Source organism: Euleptes europaea, chromosome 12, assembly GCF_029931775.1.
Source record: "Euleptes europaea isolate rEulEur1 chromosome 12, rEulEur1.hap1, whole genome shotgun sequence".
NCBI lineage: Eukaryota > Metazoa > Chordata > Lepidosauria > Squamata > Sphaerodactylidae > Euleptes > Euleptes europaea.
This window is the reverse complement of record NC_079323.1, coordinates 17,935,389-17,953,064: the sequence shown is the minus strand read 5'-3', so window position 1 is coordinate 17,953,064 and position 17,676 is coordinate 17,935,389. Positions and strand designations below refer to the sequence as shown.

General features: G+C 42.4%; 1 protein-coding gene across 1 annotated transcript in view; it reads left to right on the top strand.

The window, feature by feature from the left end:
* The window catches only part of GUCY1A2 (guanylate cyclase 1 soluble subunit alpha 2), a 182,272-nt gene extending 167,349 nt beyond the window's left edge, over positions 1 to 14,923 (top strand). The window contains exon 8 of the mRNA XM_056858331.1: positions 14,539 to 14,923. Within this exon, the coding sequence (XP_056714309.1) occupies positions 14,539 to 14,746 (208 nt within the window). The 3' untranslated portion in view covers positions 14,747 to 14,923. The remainder of the gene's footprint in view (positions 1 to 14,538) is intronic.
* The last annotated feature ends 2,753 nt before the right edge of the window (positions 14,924 to 17,676 follow it).

The following is a 17,676-nucleotide window of genomic DNA, read 5'->3' as shown; positions in this document are numbered from 1 at the left end:
TGGCTCCTTCTCAACAGGGCCAATGGCAGCTTGTAAGAAGGCAGCGCCAAGAAGTACAACTCTAGAGACAATGACGTGTCATCTTTCACAGAGTCACATAGCGACACCGGAACTGTTGAATGATATGGCAGCTCACCCATTTGTCTTAACAATATCAGCTCTCAGGCAATACCAAATAGCAGATGGTCCAGAGGAAAGTGACATCAATTCAAGAGTCAATGATGCTTTACAGAGAAGTAAAATCCAGCCCCCCCCCAAAAAAACTGGCAATTAGTAGCTAACTGATATCTGTATTGTATAGCCAGCCAGCCTACCAGTAATTGTTCTATTGTATTGCTTTTTATATTCAACGTTTATATATTATTCAGGGGCAGTAGTGTGTGAATTGTTCCATTGCATCAGCGATCTAATGAGTGATAAAACCATTGAAAAAAACTATTTAAAATACACAAGCAAACATAATAGGTGGTTAATTATCATATAAATAACTTAGTTTGCTGCCTTAGCTTGTTTTCTCTTGCACATTGGGAGGTCTAACTTTTTATCTCAAATTAGCAGCAAAACAACAATCAGCATAACCGCTTTTGCCTGTAACAAAAAAAAAACAAAAAACCGCATTCTGGTCTATTTGTAATAGATGCAAATGTCCCGAGGACTTGACAGAGTTCAACCTGGCCCATTAGAAACAGGAGAAAATCCAGACAAAGCGATGCCCAGGCCTGCCAACAGGATGGGAAATGTATATTTTTCCCATGGGAGAAGAATGGGTAGCCCCCATCTGCTTGGAACACAAACTGAAGGTTGCCTAATTTACCCTCTTAGCCCTCTCCTCCAATGTTGTATGATAAAGGGGGCTTCAAGAAGGGAGGGTGACTTCAGCCCTGCCATGTATGCTGATAGATGAATTGGGGGTTCTGAGTGCTAGTTCACCACCTAGTATGATCTGGAGGCACAGCAGGAACGGCAAAAATCCCAGCAGAGCCTCCAACCTATGGACAGGATACAGCCAACACAGCAAGAACGGAACCTCTTCTGGAGGGCAGTAGGCACTACACGAGCGTGGTGGTGTGGTTAAGAGCGGCGGGACTCTAATCTGGAGACCCAGGTTTGATTCCCCACTCCTCCACAGGAGGCCTGTTGGGTGTCCTTGGGCTAGTCCCAATTCTCTCCGAGCTCTCTCAGCCTCACCTACCTCACAAGGTGCATGTTGGGGGGAGGGGAAGGGAAGGTGATTGTAAGCCGCTGTGAGACTCCTTTCGGTAGAGAAAAAAGGTAAAGGTAAAGGTTCCCTGTGCAAGCACCGGGTCATTCCTGACCCATGGGGTGATGTCACATCCCGACGTGTAGAGAAAACCAGGGTATAAAAACCAACTCTTCTTCTTCCTCTATTGTGCTGATTGTTCATTTTGATTAGTGTGTGTGGATGGCTGTTGGGATAGTGTGCGTAAGTGGAAAAGAGCAAGAGTCCAGTAGCACCTTAAAGACTAACAAAATTTCTGGCAGGGTATGAGCTTTCATGAGCCACAGCACACTTCTTCAGATACAGTGTATGAGGGTTTTGTTGTTGTTGCCATCTATTAAGAGCAGGATGTTCTAGTGTCGATATCTGCTGTTTGCTCTTGTCTAGTTGTTCCTGATTAGTTTTTGTTGTTTTCCTACAGTCAGTTTAGGGAGTCCCAGAATAGCTCTGAGGAATGGAGCTTCTCTGTGCTTGGATTACCTCCGTCAAGGCAAAATGGCCACCCCATAAAGTTGCTGAGGCAACTTTGGCCCTGTATACGTGAATCGCAGCAGGCACAAAACATCCATCCAACTTTAACAGAATAGAACTGAGTAATCATTCAAGTGGTTTGTGCAGCCTTTCCTTGTGCCTGTTGAAGATGTGCTATCCATTTCCCAGAAGAATGGAGTACAACGCCAAATAGATATAGAACTGCACTTATTCCAGCAGATGGGGAGAGTATACATATTACTGAAAGAGTGCCTATTTTTATTTATTATTTTTTTAATCTGGCCATTGAAACTAGACCTTGGATGCTGAAAGAGTTCTATTAACTAGACATGTACCAATGCTATAATTTGTTTTAATGCCTTTATTACTGAAAAGGTTGGTGGACCATATAGTAAAACTGGTACATAGCAGTAATAGTCACTTTTCTTTCTGTTAAAGGCATTGGCCTTGTGTAAAGATAAACTGATAACATTTTCAACGCGTACCAGAGCAGCATTTCGATAGGCATTTGGGACTGCGTTGGGAGGAGGGAGGCAAGGGGGTTGCACTAAACGAACATCAATCCTCTTGTCAGCAGAAACTCTATGGTATCCTGTCCAATGATATCTCTGGAAAATTCTGGTGTGTACAGATCTCTGAAAAGGCCTCTAACAATCACATCCTGATAGGGTTGCCAACTCCAGCTTAGGAACTTTCGGGAGATTTGGGGTTGTTGCCTTGGGAAGGCAGAGTTTGGGGGGAAAGGAACTCAGTGGGCATGTGATGCTACAAAGTACACCCTCTGAAGCTGTCATTTCCTCCAGGGGAACTGATCTCTGTAGTCCAGAGATCAGTTGTAATTTTGGGGAAACTCCAGGCCCCTCCCGGAGGTTGGTAACCCTAAATCCTAATCAAAGTCACACCTTTCTTAGGCCTCCCCCTCAGTGTTATATAATAAAAAGATTTAAAGAGAGGGTCCTATTTTCATTCTCGCAGTTAGTTCAGCAGGTTTAGAAGGTGTAGCTCCATTTAGGATTGCACTGTAAATGGAGAAGCCAGGTCTCCCACTGTAGTGGAGGACATGCACCAGCATCATGCCAGCATGTGACATCACTTCCATTTCATGACATCATGATGTTGGTAGCAACGTGCTAGGATTTGGCCAAAACTCTATGATGTCACTTCTGGCTTTTTGGCAGAAGTGATGTCGTTCAGCCGCACATCTATTCTCACACCATCACCAAATCCTTTCAACTGAATTTCCCAAGCTGGAGTTGGCAGCCCTAACTGTAAATGATGAGAGACCTGTAGATTCAAGTAAGCCCTGAGTCTGTTCTTATTCTTTAAGTTTAATTCTCCATTGATTAGCTTCATGGCTTTATAGAGCAATTTACAAATTATTTGTAAAAATATGGAAACATCTACATAAAATCAATAAACAATTAAAATGCCTAATAAAATACTGGTCCAATTGGCAGCCTCTAAAAACAACTATGGCTTAGCATCCCGAAGCCTTCCTGAACCGAACAAAGGTTAAACATATTTCCTGAATAGGGTTGCCAACTGCCAGATAGTAGCAGAAGATCTCCTGCTAATTCAACTGATCTCCAGCCAATAGAGATTAGTTCACCTGGAGAAAAATGGCTGCTTTGGCAATTGAACTCTTTGGCATTGAAGTCCCTCCCCTCCCCAAACCCCGCCCTCCTCAGGCTCCGCCCCAAAAATCTCCCACCAGTGGCAAAAAGGGACTTAGCAACCCAATTCCTGAAGGATGGAAGGTTCTTCTGTAGTAAAGAGGTTTATAGTAAAGAGGTAAAGGGGCAGACACCGCTGGGAAGGCCCTCATGCCATCCAGCTCTTGCCATATTTCAGTGGCAAGGACACCCTAAGTAGGTGATTTTAAGATGCTGGAAAGGAGATGCTGAGACTGTTTAAGCTGCAGAGGTCAAAACAAGAACTTTGAACTGAACCTGGAAACTGAGTGCTGGATCCCAACTAATTTTTCTGTCAACAGAAAGAGTGGGTGAATTTCTACCAATTCTCTCCTCTTGTTGTAGCCCCACCTTGGCTCTCATGCTGTTCTTGAGGATCCCCTGGTCCCAAGAAAAGCATTATGAGAATGTCAGTGGGCTGCAACAGAAGAGGGAAGGCAGGAATGTTCCATTTTACTGAAAGAAGTACCTTGCACTCCTGGAAAACTTAGTCTGGATCCAGCCCTTAGTCATATCCACTGCAGAAAGTTAACATTTGGTTTACGGTATAAGGCATCAGTTAAAAATATTTACATATATGCATACCTATTCTCTCCAGTATCAGAGGAGCATGCCTATTATATTAAGTGCTCTGGAACACAGGCAGAATGGTGCTACTGCCATCGTCTGGTTTGTGGGCTTCCTAGAGGCACCTGTCTGGCCACTGTGTGAACAGACTGCTGGACTTGATGGACCTTGGTCTGATCCAGCAGGGCTTTTCTTATGTTCCTATGCTCTTATTAACAGAGAAATCAAGAGAGACACCGATGCAGTTAGTAAGCTTCTAGGGAAGGGAAGCAGTATTATAGACTATAGTAAGAAATTGTTCATTGTGAATGGCTAACCTTCATCCTGACATTCTGGTTAGCATTCAAACCACTAAGCGAGTAGCTCTGCATGCCCAATGAGTTCAGTCACCATCACCTCCACCCCATGCCACCTGCCATGCTACTTTTGAAATTGAGAAGACTTGCAAAAGAATCTTGTGATATACCTTGGTGGCCCATGGCGTAAAGAAAAAAGAAATAATATAAAATGAAAGTTTCAGAGGGTAGCTGTGTTGGTCTTCAGTAGATATAAGCTTTCAAGAGACAAAGCCCCTTCATGAGATACGAGTTGGAATGGAGATCTCTGAGTCCTTATATCCCAGTTGCTATGCCCCAAAATGGCTGTATCTCATAATAACAGCAGTCTAAATCATACAAGTAAGGACCCCCATGGCACAGAGTGGTAAGCTGCAGTACTGCAGTCCAAGCTCTGCTCACGACCTGAGTTAGATCCTGACGGAAGTAGGTTTCAGGTAGCCGGCTCAAGGTTGACTCAGCCTTCCATCCTTCCGAGGTCGGTAAAATGAGTACCCAGCTTGCTGGGGGTAAAGGGAAGATGACTGGGGAAGGCACTGGCAAACCACCCCGTAAACAAAGCCTGCCTAGGAAACGTTGAGATGTGACATCACCCCATGGGTCAGGAATGACCCAGTGTTTGCACAGGGGACCTTTACCTTTACTTAAATCATACAAAGTGGCTTTATACTGAGTCAGGCCACTGTGCTATGTAGCCTGGTACTGTCTACATTTATACATTCATTTATTTAAATATATCCTGTCTCTCCTCATGGCTAAAGCCCTCTTAAACATTACTGTTGACTGGAACAGCTCTCCAAGTCCTCAAGAAGAAGAAATCAAGTTCTTGGAATCAAACATAACAAAAAATCAAAGAGGTGTGTTTCTCCAGCCAGGCTTAAATTTACTAGAAAAGGTTTTCCATAAGAACATAAGAAAGGGCCTGCTGGATCAGACCAAGGCCCATCAAGTCCAGCAGTCTGTTCACACAGTGGCCAACCAGGTGCCTCTAGGAAGCCCACAAACAAGACGAGTGCAGCAGCACCATCCTGGTCTATTATTATTTATTCATCAGTTGCTAATTCTAACATTAGAGGTATCTCTGTCTTTTAAAAAGTTAAATTAGATGGGGAATTCCGACAGCAACTATTTCATAAAAATAGGAAATGTACTGATCAAAGCAATGTTAGCTGCTTTATTACAATGGGGATTGTTCAGTCCTAATACTGGTTCAATTTAATCTCATGAAGCTTTAATGAATGATATTTTAGAATTCAGGGATGGGGAACTTGTATTTACTAGGGACTTAAATGTGGTGCTAATCCTTTTTTAGAGGGAAAAGTGACAGTAATTTTACAGTTAATGCAATTCCTAGAAAATTGAAGGAATAGAAAATAGATAACACCTAGCAGTATGCAAATTGAGGGTACAGTTTATAGACAAAAATTACTTCCTGAGTAGGCAACAATCTGATTCGAGAATCTGGGGGAAACTGAGCTGCTGCTCTGAAGTCCTCTGGTTGTTTCATGAAAAAAGTTTGGGCATTGTATTGAATATCTATTTTAACTCAGCTACCACCAATTGATACCAGAAATGAATGTTAGGAGACAAAGGTTAGCAGAAGAAATTGACTGGCCATTATAATCAGCCCCCTTTTCTTTTGGCCTGGAGTATGCACTGTAATGTCATTTAGTTGAAAAGGACTATCTGTAATGTTTTAAAAGAAATATTAAGGCAGAGGAATTACCATGACCAGTATAGAAAGAAGCTCATTTTCTTGAAAAAGGAGGAAAAGCAGGGAGGAAATTGATTTTACTAGCGTCAGGATAGTTCATAAATACATTTCTGGTTTGCCGAGGTTGTATATCATCATCTGAAGCAGGACTAGTACAGAACACAGTGGGGGATTAGGATGGCTTTATGCAGAAGTGGAAGCTTCCACAGAATTTTTGCAGTTGAAGAAATGGATTTTGCTATCAAGCTTAGGGAAACTGCAGTCCAACTTGGAACTGGGATAAATGCTCTGAAATTGCAAGGTGCCCAACAGGAATAGTGGGGTGCAAAAAAAACCTAATCTCCAAATAGATATTTGCTCATTTATCACGCACAGCTCCTCTAGATCTGGTGTGTGCGTTTCTACATTTGGCACCCTGTTTGCGTTAGTTACTTTTTAGATGCAGTCTGGCCTTTATACGGATAACATATTGCCTCACCTTTTACAGTGGCAAGAAATCCTCTGCTGAACTAAACCAGTAATGAAAACTGTGCATTAAGCCATTTGATGTGTGTGTGTAAAGTGCCATCAAGTCGCAGCCGACCTATGGTGACCTCTTTTGGGGTTTTTATGGCAAGAGACTAACAGAGGTGGTTTGCCAGTGCCTTCCTCTGCACAGCCACCATGGTATTACTGCCTAATAAAAGATTCTTTTTCCCAACTAGCATTAAAATTGAAATGTCATTCTTTTGAACGAAAAGAATACTTTATCTGCATCTTGTCAGCAAAATAAGATACTTATAGAACAGAGCCAGAAAGATTAAAGGGTTCCCTCCTTCCTTCCATAAAGGGTTGTTTCTCCAGTTTAATTACTGGTAAGTGTATTTCCCCCCTTTTTCTTCAAAGCAGAGTTGGGCACTTCACTCAGACATGGCTTCTGAGTTTCAACTTCTGAGGCATTCATAATCTGATGCAGATTTAGGCCAGTGTTTTGGTCCTTTCTTGGAAAGGAGAAAGGGGAAGGTTTCTGTTCTTTGTATGTTAAATTCGCTTTTAACTAATATAAAAAAAGCTTTTCCAGAAGAATGTTTAACAGCTTGTTCCTAATGCTATTCTAACTAGCCATGATCTAGCATAGGCAGGCATGGTCGCTTGAGTCACATAAGGAGAGCTGTTTTGCAGGGGGTCATTATTTGTGTTATGGGAGTAGAGTTGCCAGGTCCCTCTTCGCCACCGGCGGGAGATTTTGGGGGCAGAGCCTGGGGAGGGTGGGGTTTGGGGAGGGGAGGGATTTCAATGCCATAGAGTCCAATTGCCAAAGCAGCCATTTTCTCCAGGTGAACTGATCTCTATCGGCTGGAGATCAGTTGTAATAGCGGAAGATCTCCAGCTAGTACCTGGAAGTTGGCAACCCTATATGGGAGGAAGATCTATAGCATTTTTTTAAAATGTTGCAGATCAGTGGGAGAAAGAAGTAGCCCACAGCAGAGTTGCCAGAAGGCCTAGAGAAAAATGTCCTGCCCTTTTGAGTCTTAAAGAGAGCTAGCGTGGTGTAGTGGTTAAGAGTGGTAGTTTGGAGAGGTGGACTGATCTGGAGAACCGGGTTTGATTCCCTACTCCTCCACATGAGCGGCGGAGGCTAATCTGGTGAACTGGATTTGTTTCCCCACTCCTACACACAAAGCCAGCTGGGTGACCTTGGGCAAGTTACAGCTCTGTTAGAGCTCTCTCAGCCCCACCTACCTCACAGGGTGTCTGTTGTGGGGAGGGGGAGGGAAGGTGATTGTAAGGCGGTTTGAATCTCCCTTAAGTGGTAGAGAAAGTTGGCATATAAAAACTAACTCTTCTTCTTCTTCAAATATGAAAATGGGAGTTGGAAGCTTTTCATGGCATTGAGGTAAATAACATCCCTTGGTTAATAACATCACATTTGGCCTCTACTAAAGGGACAGGGAATTTGGCAACCCTAGCCAAAACCCTTGAAAGAACATTTTTTAAAAAAATAGTAGCGTGAGCCTTAAAAAGTAGTAGAAGTACACCAGACTTTCTTACAGCAAGATGTTTCAAAGTGTGTTCACTGGGGACCAGGTTTCCCACTTAGATGCCTGCCACCCCGTGGTGGGGGTGGCAGGGGGAAAATGGCTGCAGAGTTGCATCACACCATCACTTCCAGGGAATTCTCAGAAGTGGCTTCACATACCAATGTCCAGGATTTTGACAAAACTCTACAGTTCCACCATAGAGTTTTGTCTAAATCCTAGAGCACAACATTGGCATCGTGTCAGTGACGTGGTGTCTCTTCTGGATATTTGCCAGAAGTGATGTTGTGCCATCAGCATGACGACATTCCTCCATCTCCACCCCTCTCTCTCCCTCTGGTTGCCAACCAATGGCTAGCAACCCTGGCACTACTACAGCTGAGGCTAATTGGCTGGGAATTGACAGTTCAGGCTTGAAGCCTGGGATAGAGTGAAGGAGGGCAAATCAAGGGAACCCATGGAGTTCTGTAATTATTCATTGTCTCTTCACCATACAGTGGTCTTCTGCAGGTATACTAGGGTCGCCAACCTCCAGGTGGTGGCTGGAGATCTCCCACTAATCTCCAGGCGATAGAAATCAGTTATCCTGGAGAAAATTGCTACTTTGGCAATTGGACTCTATGGTATTGAAGTCCCTCACCTCTCCAAACCCCACCCTCCTCAAACTCCACCCCCAAAATCTCCAGGTATTTTCCAACCTAGAGCTGGCAACCTTAATGTAATTTAATGCTCAGAAAGAACTCCAAGGAAGCAGGAAGTATTTGAATCCCCACCCCTGGACATGCTGCTTTGTAATTGGCTGTCTGCTTGCTGTGAGAGAAACCAAGCTTCTGCGTCGACCGCTTTGCCTTATGTATGAGGATTTCAAGCAAGCTGAGCTCAGGGGAGAGAGAAGAATTGGGTTAATAGAGGGACGGGAAGCCCCGGGGTTTGTGAGGGCTGGCAGCGAGGTCATCTCTAATGGAGGGAAAACACATGCATAACTCCAAGGAACAACTGAGATGAGGGGGGTGATCATGAGTGAAAGTACCCATGCATAAACGACCTTAGAGAAGTAAAGACAGGAAACAAAGGTATATTAGATTAGAGGTCTCATCAAATGCTTGCATCTCCTCTCACTTTGCAGATAGGCACATATAAAGAATGCAGCTGTTATAAGGGGAGTTAGAATACCAATTGACCAGGGAGTGACCTCAGTCCCCCAACTTCCAGTTGTCAAGAACTGCTTTAACTACTAAGGCATATTTATATTACAGCAAATTGGAAAGGAAATGGTAAATGTATGTTCCCTGTAGTCTGCAAAGGGAATGTTGAGCTTCTTTATCGCCCTGAGCTATGTGCTTTCTTAAGATGCAAATTTGTTCACTTTAAAAACAACAACACCATACTAACTAAGGAACAGATTACTTATTTATATATTCCGGGTTTCTTGTAGCTGATAACCTTATCTATTTATTTGATGGAATATTTCACTCACATTTCTTGTCGCCATACATTCAAGCCTCCTTGAAATTCATGTAAGGACCACGCGTGGCAGTCACTCTTCAAAATATTTTCGATACTATTGCAAATACCTAAATGAGAGGAGTTTATCCAGCTGTAGCAGCCAGATTACGTTTTGAGCAGCTTGTTCCTGTGGAGCTGAAACCGCTGTGATAACTACTGCGCTCCATTATTGCCTACTTTTCTCCACCCTTCATTTATTTCATTTTTGTTTGTTTTCTCTACTGCAACCGTAATTGCTGGCTCACAAAAGATGTCTTAGGTCCAGTCATTATTTCTTAAGAGCCTTGTGCTGGGTCACACAGCTGCTACTAGCGCTTTGGGAAGAAGGGAGCTAAAGAGACTGTTTCTGCATTAGGGGAATTACATTACTAGATAGATGGGGAACATCAAGCGGGGAGAAACGTACATTTGGAACTCTTCGGTAATACATAGTGCTGAAGACAGTAGCTGTTGTGGAGGGAGAGGACTATCTCAATCATGGCCAAACAAAAAAGAACAACCACAAAATATAACACTACAGAGATTGTTATCTCTGTATTTACATTTTATTTTCTTATTTTTTTAAAAAGGGCAAAATGTCCAGTCAAGTAGCTAATCTCTCTCTCTCTCTTTGGGCACTTTCACACATGCTGAATAATGCACTTTCATTCCACTTTCGATGCACTTTAATGATCGTTTGCAAGTGGGTTTCGCCATTTCACACAGTAAAATCCAGCTGCACACTGTATTGAAAGTGGATCAAAAGTGCATTATTTGGCATGCGTGAAAGTGCCCTGAGTGAATCTACATGAATCATATCTGTTACACTGCTAGTTTAACTAGGAGACAATTGTTTCCATCACAAATATATAATTCTAACATTAATTTTAAAATCCCATTCTGCAGTGGTTACAAGATACTATCTTATAATCTGTTACCATTTGTATGCAAATTAATTATAATTCAAGAATTGGGAGAATCACCATCTGGCTCAGCCTTAGGTGTCTAATTCAGGATCACACATCCTCTTTAAGGAATAAAAAATGAAAAGCTCAGCCAGAAAAGAAGAAATGGAAAATATAATATTATCTTAGGGCTGCCGACCTCCAGGTGGGGCTTGGAGTTCTTCCAGAATTATAACTGATCTCCAGACTACGGAGATCATTTCCCATGGAGAAAAATGGCTGCTTTGGAGAGTGGATTCTGTGGCTTTGTACCCCACTGAGGTCCCTCCCTTCCCAAAACCCCATCCTCCCTAGGCTCATCCTCCAAATCTCCAGGAATTTCCCAACTTGAAGTTGGCAATCCTAGTTCCCACCAGCACTAGGGTGAAGTCTGGGGCTGTATCACCCTCCAGAGTTCCCTTTGTGCCAGGCTACTCCCAAGAAGAATTTCAGTTTAGGGTAAAGAGGGAGGTTCATTTCCAGCCTACTCCCTCTCATGCCTACCAGGTACTACTCCTTTGGCATCTTGGGAGTAGACTGGACCTTCTTCCTTGAACTTCCCTGGGCTGGCCTAACAAAGGATTTTCTGGGGATCAAAGGCTGACCCTCGACTCCCCCAGTGCCCACTCTTTAGGGGCATGCCTATGGTAAGTCAAGGGAGTCTGAGCCAATAGCCACCCTGGTTGGGCCCTCCCTTCTCCTGCCCTTCCCTGGGTTTTTAAGAGGCTGCACCGGCCCCAGCTTCTGCAAGCCTTCCTCTCTGGCCTCTTACCAGGTATAGTTTACTGCCTGAGCCCCACCTCCCTTCTGAGGCTTGTACTGGGCCTGTCAGGCTCTGAGGCTGCTGGCAGTGTATTTCTAGGTGTGGCCTCGCCTTTTCTCCCTTGCACACAGCCTCATCAATGCCTGAGTGAGACCTTCTCCAACCAGCATCACACTTAGGGTTGCCTGAGGAGGGCAGGGTTTAGGGAGGGAAGGGACCTCAATGCCATAGAGTTCAATTGCCAAAGTGGCCATTTTCTCCAGGTGAACTGACCTCTATCGGCTGGAGATCAGTTGTAATAGTAGGAGATCTCCAGCTAGTACCTGGTGGTTGGCAACCCTATTCTCACTGGAGCAGGTGGGGGTGGAGCTTCTATCTCTAGAGAAGTATTATAGGAAAGAAGTACTTTAACATGTTGTATGTTCCTAAAAATAATTCCAGGCAGCTACTTTAATAAGCCTACACTAGACCAGAACAACCATAAATAATGTCCTGATCTTTTGGTTGCTTTGCTAACCAGATGACTTGAAGAGAGTCCTCAAGGGGTCTGTGTTATGTACACAGACATATCAGGCTTTTCATTGTGAACCAGCTCACAGCCCGTGAGGTAAAACCGTCATGAATCAGGAGTCTTTAACTGCATTGGTTTCAATTAGTTTTCCTCATCCTCGTTCCATAACTGGCCTTATTTATTTCAATAGCATTGCACTGGATTTTCTCCAGTGCAAACAAGGGAATACGTCCGACGTATTTCTCCAAGTGGCAAAATGTTTTATCTGTCTTTTCTTTCTGCAGAGCCAGCTGGAAGTCTGACAATATCCAGAGTATTAAAATGCATTTCCTGACAACAAATAGGGCTGTGTTAATACACCAGCAAGCCAGAGTTTTTGTGGCACAAAGTCCAGTTGAAACTAGGTAGTATTATTTCTTCAGCAAGTGGGCCTGCTGGAAGCAGGAAGGATCAGATTTTGGACTACGTGTGACACATGTTTCAGTTTGGTTTCTCAGAATGAAGTCAACAGGATTCTGTGTGCTGTGAAGGCCACTATTTAGCATGCAAGATATTTCCATATTTGGAGACTACCAATTTGGTAGGGTTGCCAGGTCCCCTCTCGCTGCATTGCAACAAGATGCTTTAGCACTCAAACCCGCCAAACGCTAGTATTTTGGGAGTTTGAGTGCTAAAGCATCCTGCCACAATGTGGCAATTCCAGGGTAAACCCAGAAGTGACATAATTGTGTTGCATGTGGTCTTGTGTGCACACAAACCCCATTCCGAGTTGGTCGATGGATTGGCAGGCAATTGTTCGCCAATCCAAGCAACCTGGCAACCCTACAATTTGGCCACACTGATCCTTTCCACAGTAAACCTCAAGGCTCAATTGTTGTGTGCGCTCTGCGTGGGGCAACCCTAGAAGATGATTCAGAAACTTCTGTGGGTACAGAATGTGACAGACAAATTGTTATCAGGGTCTAGCTGTAAGAAGCATATTACTCCCATTGTGTAGTCTATTAACTGGTTGCCAGTTTGTTTTTGGATACTATTCAAGATGCTGGTGCTCACTTTTAAGGTCCTTCATGGCCTGGGGCCTACATACTTGAACAACCAAATCCTGTGAGCCCATGTGGCAACTTCACTCAACACACCAACATCTCTTGGTTGTTCTCCCATACCCCAGGAGGATGTGCTCTACTGCTGTCTCTTTATAGGCTTTCTTGGTGGCTGCCCTAGTTCTTTGAAATGGCCTTCCGGAAGAATAGATGAGGGCCTCAGTTTTGATATGGTTTCATTAGGGCTGCAATATGTAGTTATTTGATTCATATATGATTCATGCATCTGCATTGACCTGTGGGGGTCCTGCCTGCTTGCTGTTCCTCAGCAAGTGCTGTATGATATTGTGCGCTATCTATGGTTTTAATAATTTTGGAGGATTGCTGTTTGGTATGTTTTATTGTTTTAAATGTTTTATTGATATATTTATATTGGAAGATATGTTGATTTTACTGTTGTCACCCACCCTGAGCCAGGCTTCGGCTGGGAATGGCGGGCTAGAAATTGAAATAATAAATAAATACTGAGCTCTTTAAGAGGACCTTGAGGGCCCCCTAATACTCAATAAGATCTAAGGAATGTATAGACTCTGGTCATTGATCTGTTGAGTGGGCACTATTTATTGTATTTTTAAGGGCTGCTTTGCTAATAGTTGTTTTCACATATTATGACTGTTGTTTGGCTAATTCTTTAGATGGTTTGATTTCTGTTATCTGCCTTGGGTCTCAGTTGGCATATCAATTATTTAAAATAAATATTCTATGAAGAAAGGGATGATGGGTTGACAGTGCAGGTGATACCCAAATTGGGTTCAGGTTTGTTTGCCTGGTGCTGTTTTGAGACCAATTAAAACACACACACTTAGTGGAAGGAAAATAAAGTTTATTCGTGGCCGTGAACAGACTGACACAAGGGAGTCATCTCCAAAGATTGCGTAAGGAGGCAATATATGTGCATTACATTTTATGTCTTGATCAATTTGCCATTTCATCAGTGTGGCAAGACATACCGTAACACATTGTATCTCATTTCCAACACACCTCTTAATCCATAGTTGGTCATCAGTTCCACTAATTTACTTGCTCTCCAAGACCTGTGTCATCTCACTTTGTTATCTCCCTAGCTGACACATTCCCTCTGAAGTACCTACTAAGTAACTGGTACGAATTTCTTCTTGCACAGGGCTCCTCTTAGCTGTCTCATCCTGCTTCTTCTGTCCTTTCTGTTCACACAAAGATTCCTCTTTCCTAGCCTGAATAGTTCTTGGCAATCACTAAACAATTTTAACATATGTTGATGCAGCATAACATATATGCATACAGCATTGATGTTTATAATTAGGGTTACCAGGTCCCTCTTTGCCACCGGTGGGAGGTTTTTGGGGCAGAGCCTGAGGAGGGCAGGGTTTGGGGAGGGGAGGGACTTCAATGCCATAGAGTCCAGTTGCCAAAGCGGCCATTTTCTCCAGGTGAACTGATCTCTATCGGCTGGAGATCAGTTGTAATAGCAGGAGGTCTCCAGCTAGTATCTGGAGGTTGGCAACCTTATTTATAATACTTCCTACCCTCTTACAACATAATGTATAATTTCTCATATTATCACAGGCACTGATTGTTGTTGTCTGGGTAACCGGCATAGTTTTGTGGGCAGGTGAAGAAACATTTCTCTGTGCTTTGAACCTCCTATGGGACGGAAGAAGCATAACTCAAGGCTGACCCTCCTCTTGTTTTCCCCTAGACTCCTGAAAAAGGAAGAAAATTTTATCTTCGTTCCTCGATCCCGTGAAGAGCTTCCAGACAACTTTCCAAAGGAAATCCCTGGGATTTGTTATTTCCTGGAGGTCAGAACTGGTCAGAAGCAGCCAAAGTCCTCCGTCACATCTGCCAGAGTGAGAAAGATTTCCTACAACATTGGCACCATGTTCCTCCGGGAAACTAGCCTATGAGGCCCGCTGCAGATCAAAGACTCATCACAAAAGCACAAGCCCAGAACTGGGTCATGACAGGAGAAAGGAGATTCTTTCTGTTTCACTGCATTGTTCCAAGCAAGCAGTTAAAAAAAAAAAAGCTCCGTGAAATGTCAGGCAATAATTCTTTTTAAAGGTGGGTGACTGCTGTCAGTAAACAAACTGGAAAAGGGGGCGGGGGGGGAGGACAGGGGTTTTAAGAAAAGAAATTAAATTAAGCAACATAACTTCTCCATTGCTGGAGCTGCTGTTGGTCATAAATGTCAATGTGGTTAAAACACACACACACACAGAGATCCAAATTAATTTGCTACTGATGGACACGTCCCACTCAGCAGTGAGTCTCCTGTGCCAGTTCCATTTAAATCAGTGGAGTAGTGAGTGGAATGCTTCTTCTGTTCAGAAATGGGTGGGAAATTTCTTTTTGAAGGGCACAAAGCTCCCGCTACTGCGTGAATAACCTCCATCTGTGTCAGTACAACTGGTGCAGGTCCCTCTGCATGGGCGCCTGTAAAACACACACAAGACCCAGAGCAGCAGGGTTTCAGTGACATCTTAAATTTGCACCAGCTAAGCGTAGAGTCCTGATTGAGATGCATTCTTGCCTTTAAAAAAATGTTATTCAGTAAGGAGAATGATCTTGTAAGGCTGATGGTTTTTTTAAAAATTTCATACGGATACTGTAGAGATCATTTATAATCTTCCTGGCCGAAGGAATATATATCCAGTATATAATATTGTAGGGATTTTACCTTTTTTATACATTTCACTTTCTGGACAAATAATATTCTCTGCATTCCAAGTATGAGGTCAGTTGACTACTGTATATTTTATGCCATCCTTCCAATTTATTCTGTTTTTTTTTTTTGTTTGTTTAAATAATAAGAAAGGCTGTTTTGTTGGGGGTTTGCAAGGATACCATGTGGGTTATTTTCTTTTCCTGGCACGTTAGATGTTTGTATTTTGCTTATCTAAAAATGACATTTTGTCTTTGCCCTGCTAGTAAGGTCAGTACAGGCATCAGAACAATGGAAGTAAAAATGGTGATTGTTCAGCTTGGTTCTGGGAACATGGCTAAAAACTTAATGTTCCAATTCCTCACTGCTTTGATCCAAAGCTCCCACTAACTCTTGGTATAACCTCAACCATCCAACTGTTATGGGTTGTATTAGGAGCTTTTTTTGTTTGTTTGCAAATAACAGTTCTTCATAGTTAATGGGATATGGCTGAAAAGCGGATGAGTCAAGCACCATGCCCTCCTCCCAAGCTTTACCCCCAGGTACACAAAACCACCCCTCATACTGCACAGGATTGACCCAGAATACCTACCCCCATTGGCTCAGCATTCAAAATAACTAACGCATATTCGAATCTCCATTTCACCTATCTGAAATTATTGGGAAAGTTGGGAAGGAGTATTTAAAATCCAAGTCCTCTTTACTAGTTAGAGGAAGGGTGGGAAATGTTAAGCAAATTCTCCTAATTTGGATTTGTTTACAAAAATTCAAATTTCTGTTTGGATTTTTTAAAATATGATTCCTAGTTATGATTCTGAATGTTGATGGATTTAGAAAAAGAGGGCTGAAGGTATGGCACTTGTAATGCAGATAATGATCGTCGCAGTTTTATTCTTTATCAAGGTATGGGCAGAATATTTTGAAATGTAATAAATTTTCAAACACTGAAACTTTGACATGCTGTTGTCAAATTTCAGAAATGTGCTTCATTTCAAAGCTTTGCCAATTTTTTATTCTGGCACTGTTCTTTATAGCCATCCTGATCGTTAGCATGATATGGAGCCTCCCATCTCCAAAGGTAACCAAACCACATCAAGACTGCAAAATTATGCACTTGGGATTAAGCCCCATTGAATGAAGCGGAAGTTATTTTTGGCCAAAAGGGCATGGGGTTGCACTGTAAGTAATCTTGAGCATGCACCTTTAGGCTGCTAGCAGTAGAAAGACTGGCTGTGCTGGAGCAGTAGAAAAAGAGTCAATTATGTATAGGAATATATTTATTATAAGGCGCTGATATCTATATTAAAAACATTAAAAAGTTATATTAAAAGAAAGTACACATGGCAATTTATACAGGTTGATAAATTAAAACCACAATCCAAACGCATTTCAGCCCCCTGGCCGTCATCAGTGATCTAATAACGTCACTTATAATGCACACCAATACAGATTCAGATTCAGACTTATTGATACAGCATAAGCCAGTAAAACACATGTATCGTTTATGCAAAAGGTAAAAAATTGTAGCAGTTCAACCAAAAACATTCCTAATTAAAATTTCCAAATAATTTATGATAAGACTAAAATTGACCAAATTATGATTAATCTAATTGCAATTGCCCAACATTAGGTGTCGAACTTTGTATGCAATTGCACAAAATTTGGCTACCTGTTTTGCCATCTGGGTATACACTAATACATAATACAATATGTATAACAGTATTAAAGCAGAATTATAACAACCCAGGTATGTACATAGGGATGCATTCCAATTTGACTCTGTGCCCAATATAAAATTTATAAAATTAAAGAGCCCAGTGCCGTGGAATACTTTCTGCTTGTTCTTTTCTGGGCTTTGTTAGCCTTCCATACAAGGTGTGCATACCAGTATCAATCAGATAATGGTGATACAGGTATGCACACCTTGTATGGAAGGCTATGGATGTTATTAGACCACTGATGAAGGCCAGGGGGCTGAAACACGTTCGGATTGTGGTTTTCGTTTATCGACCTGTATTAGTTGCCGTTTGTTCTTTCTTTTAATATAATTTTTAAATCATTTAATATAGATACCAGCGCTTTAAGATAAATATATTTCAATACACAATTGAGTCTTTTTCCACCCAACCTTTGGGTATACAGCTTTGATTTTAGGTTGGGTCTTTCCTTTCC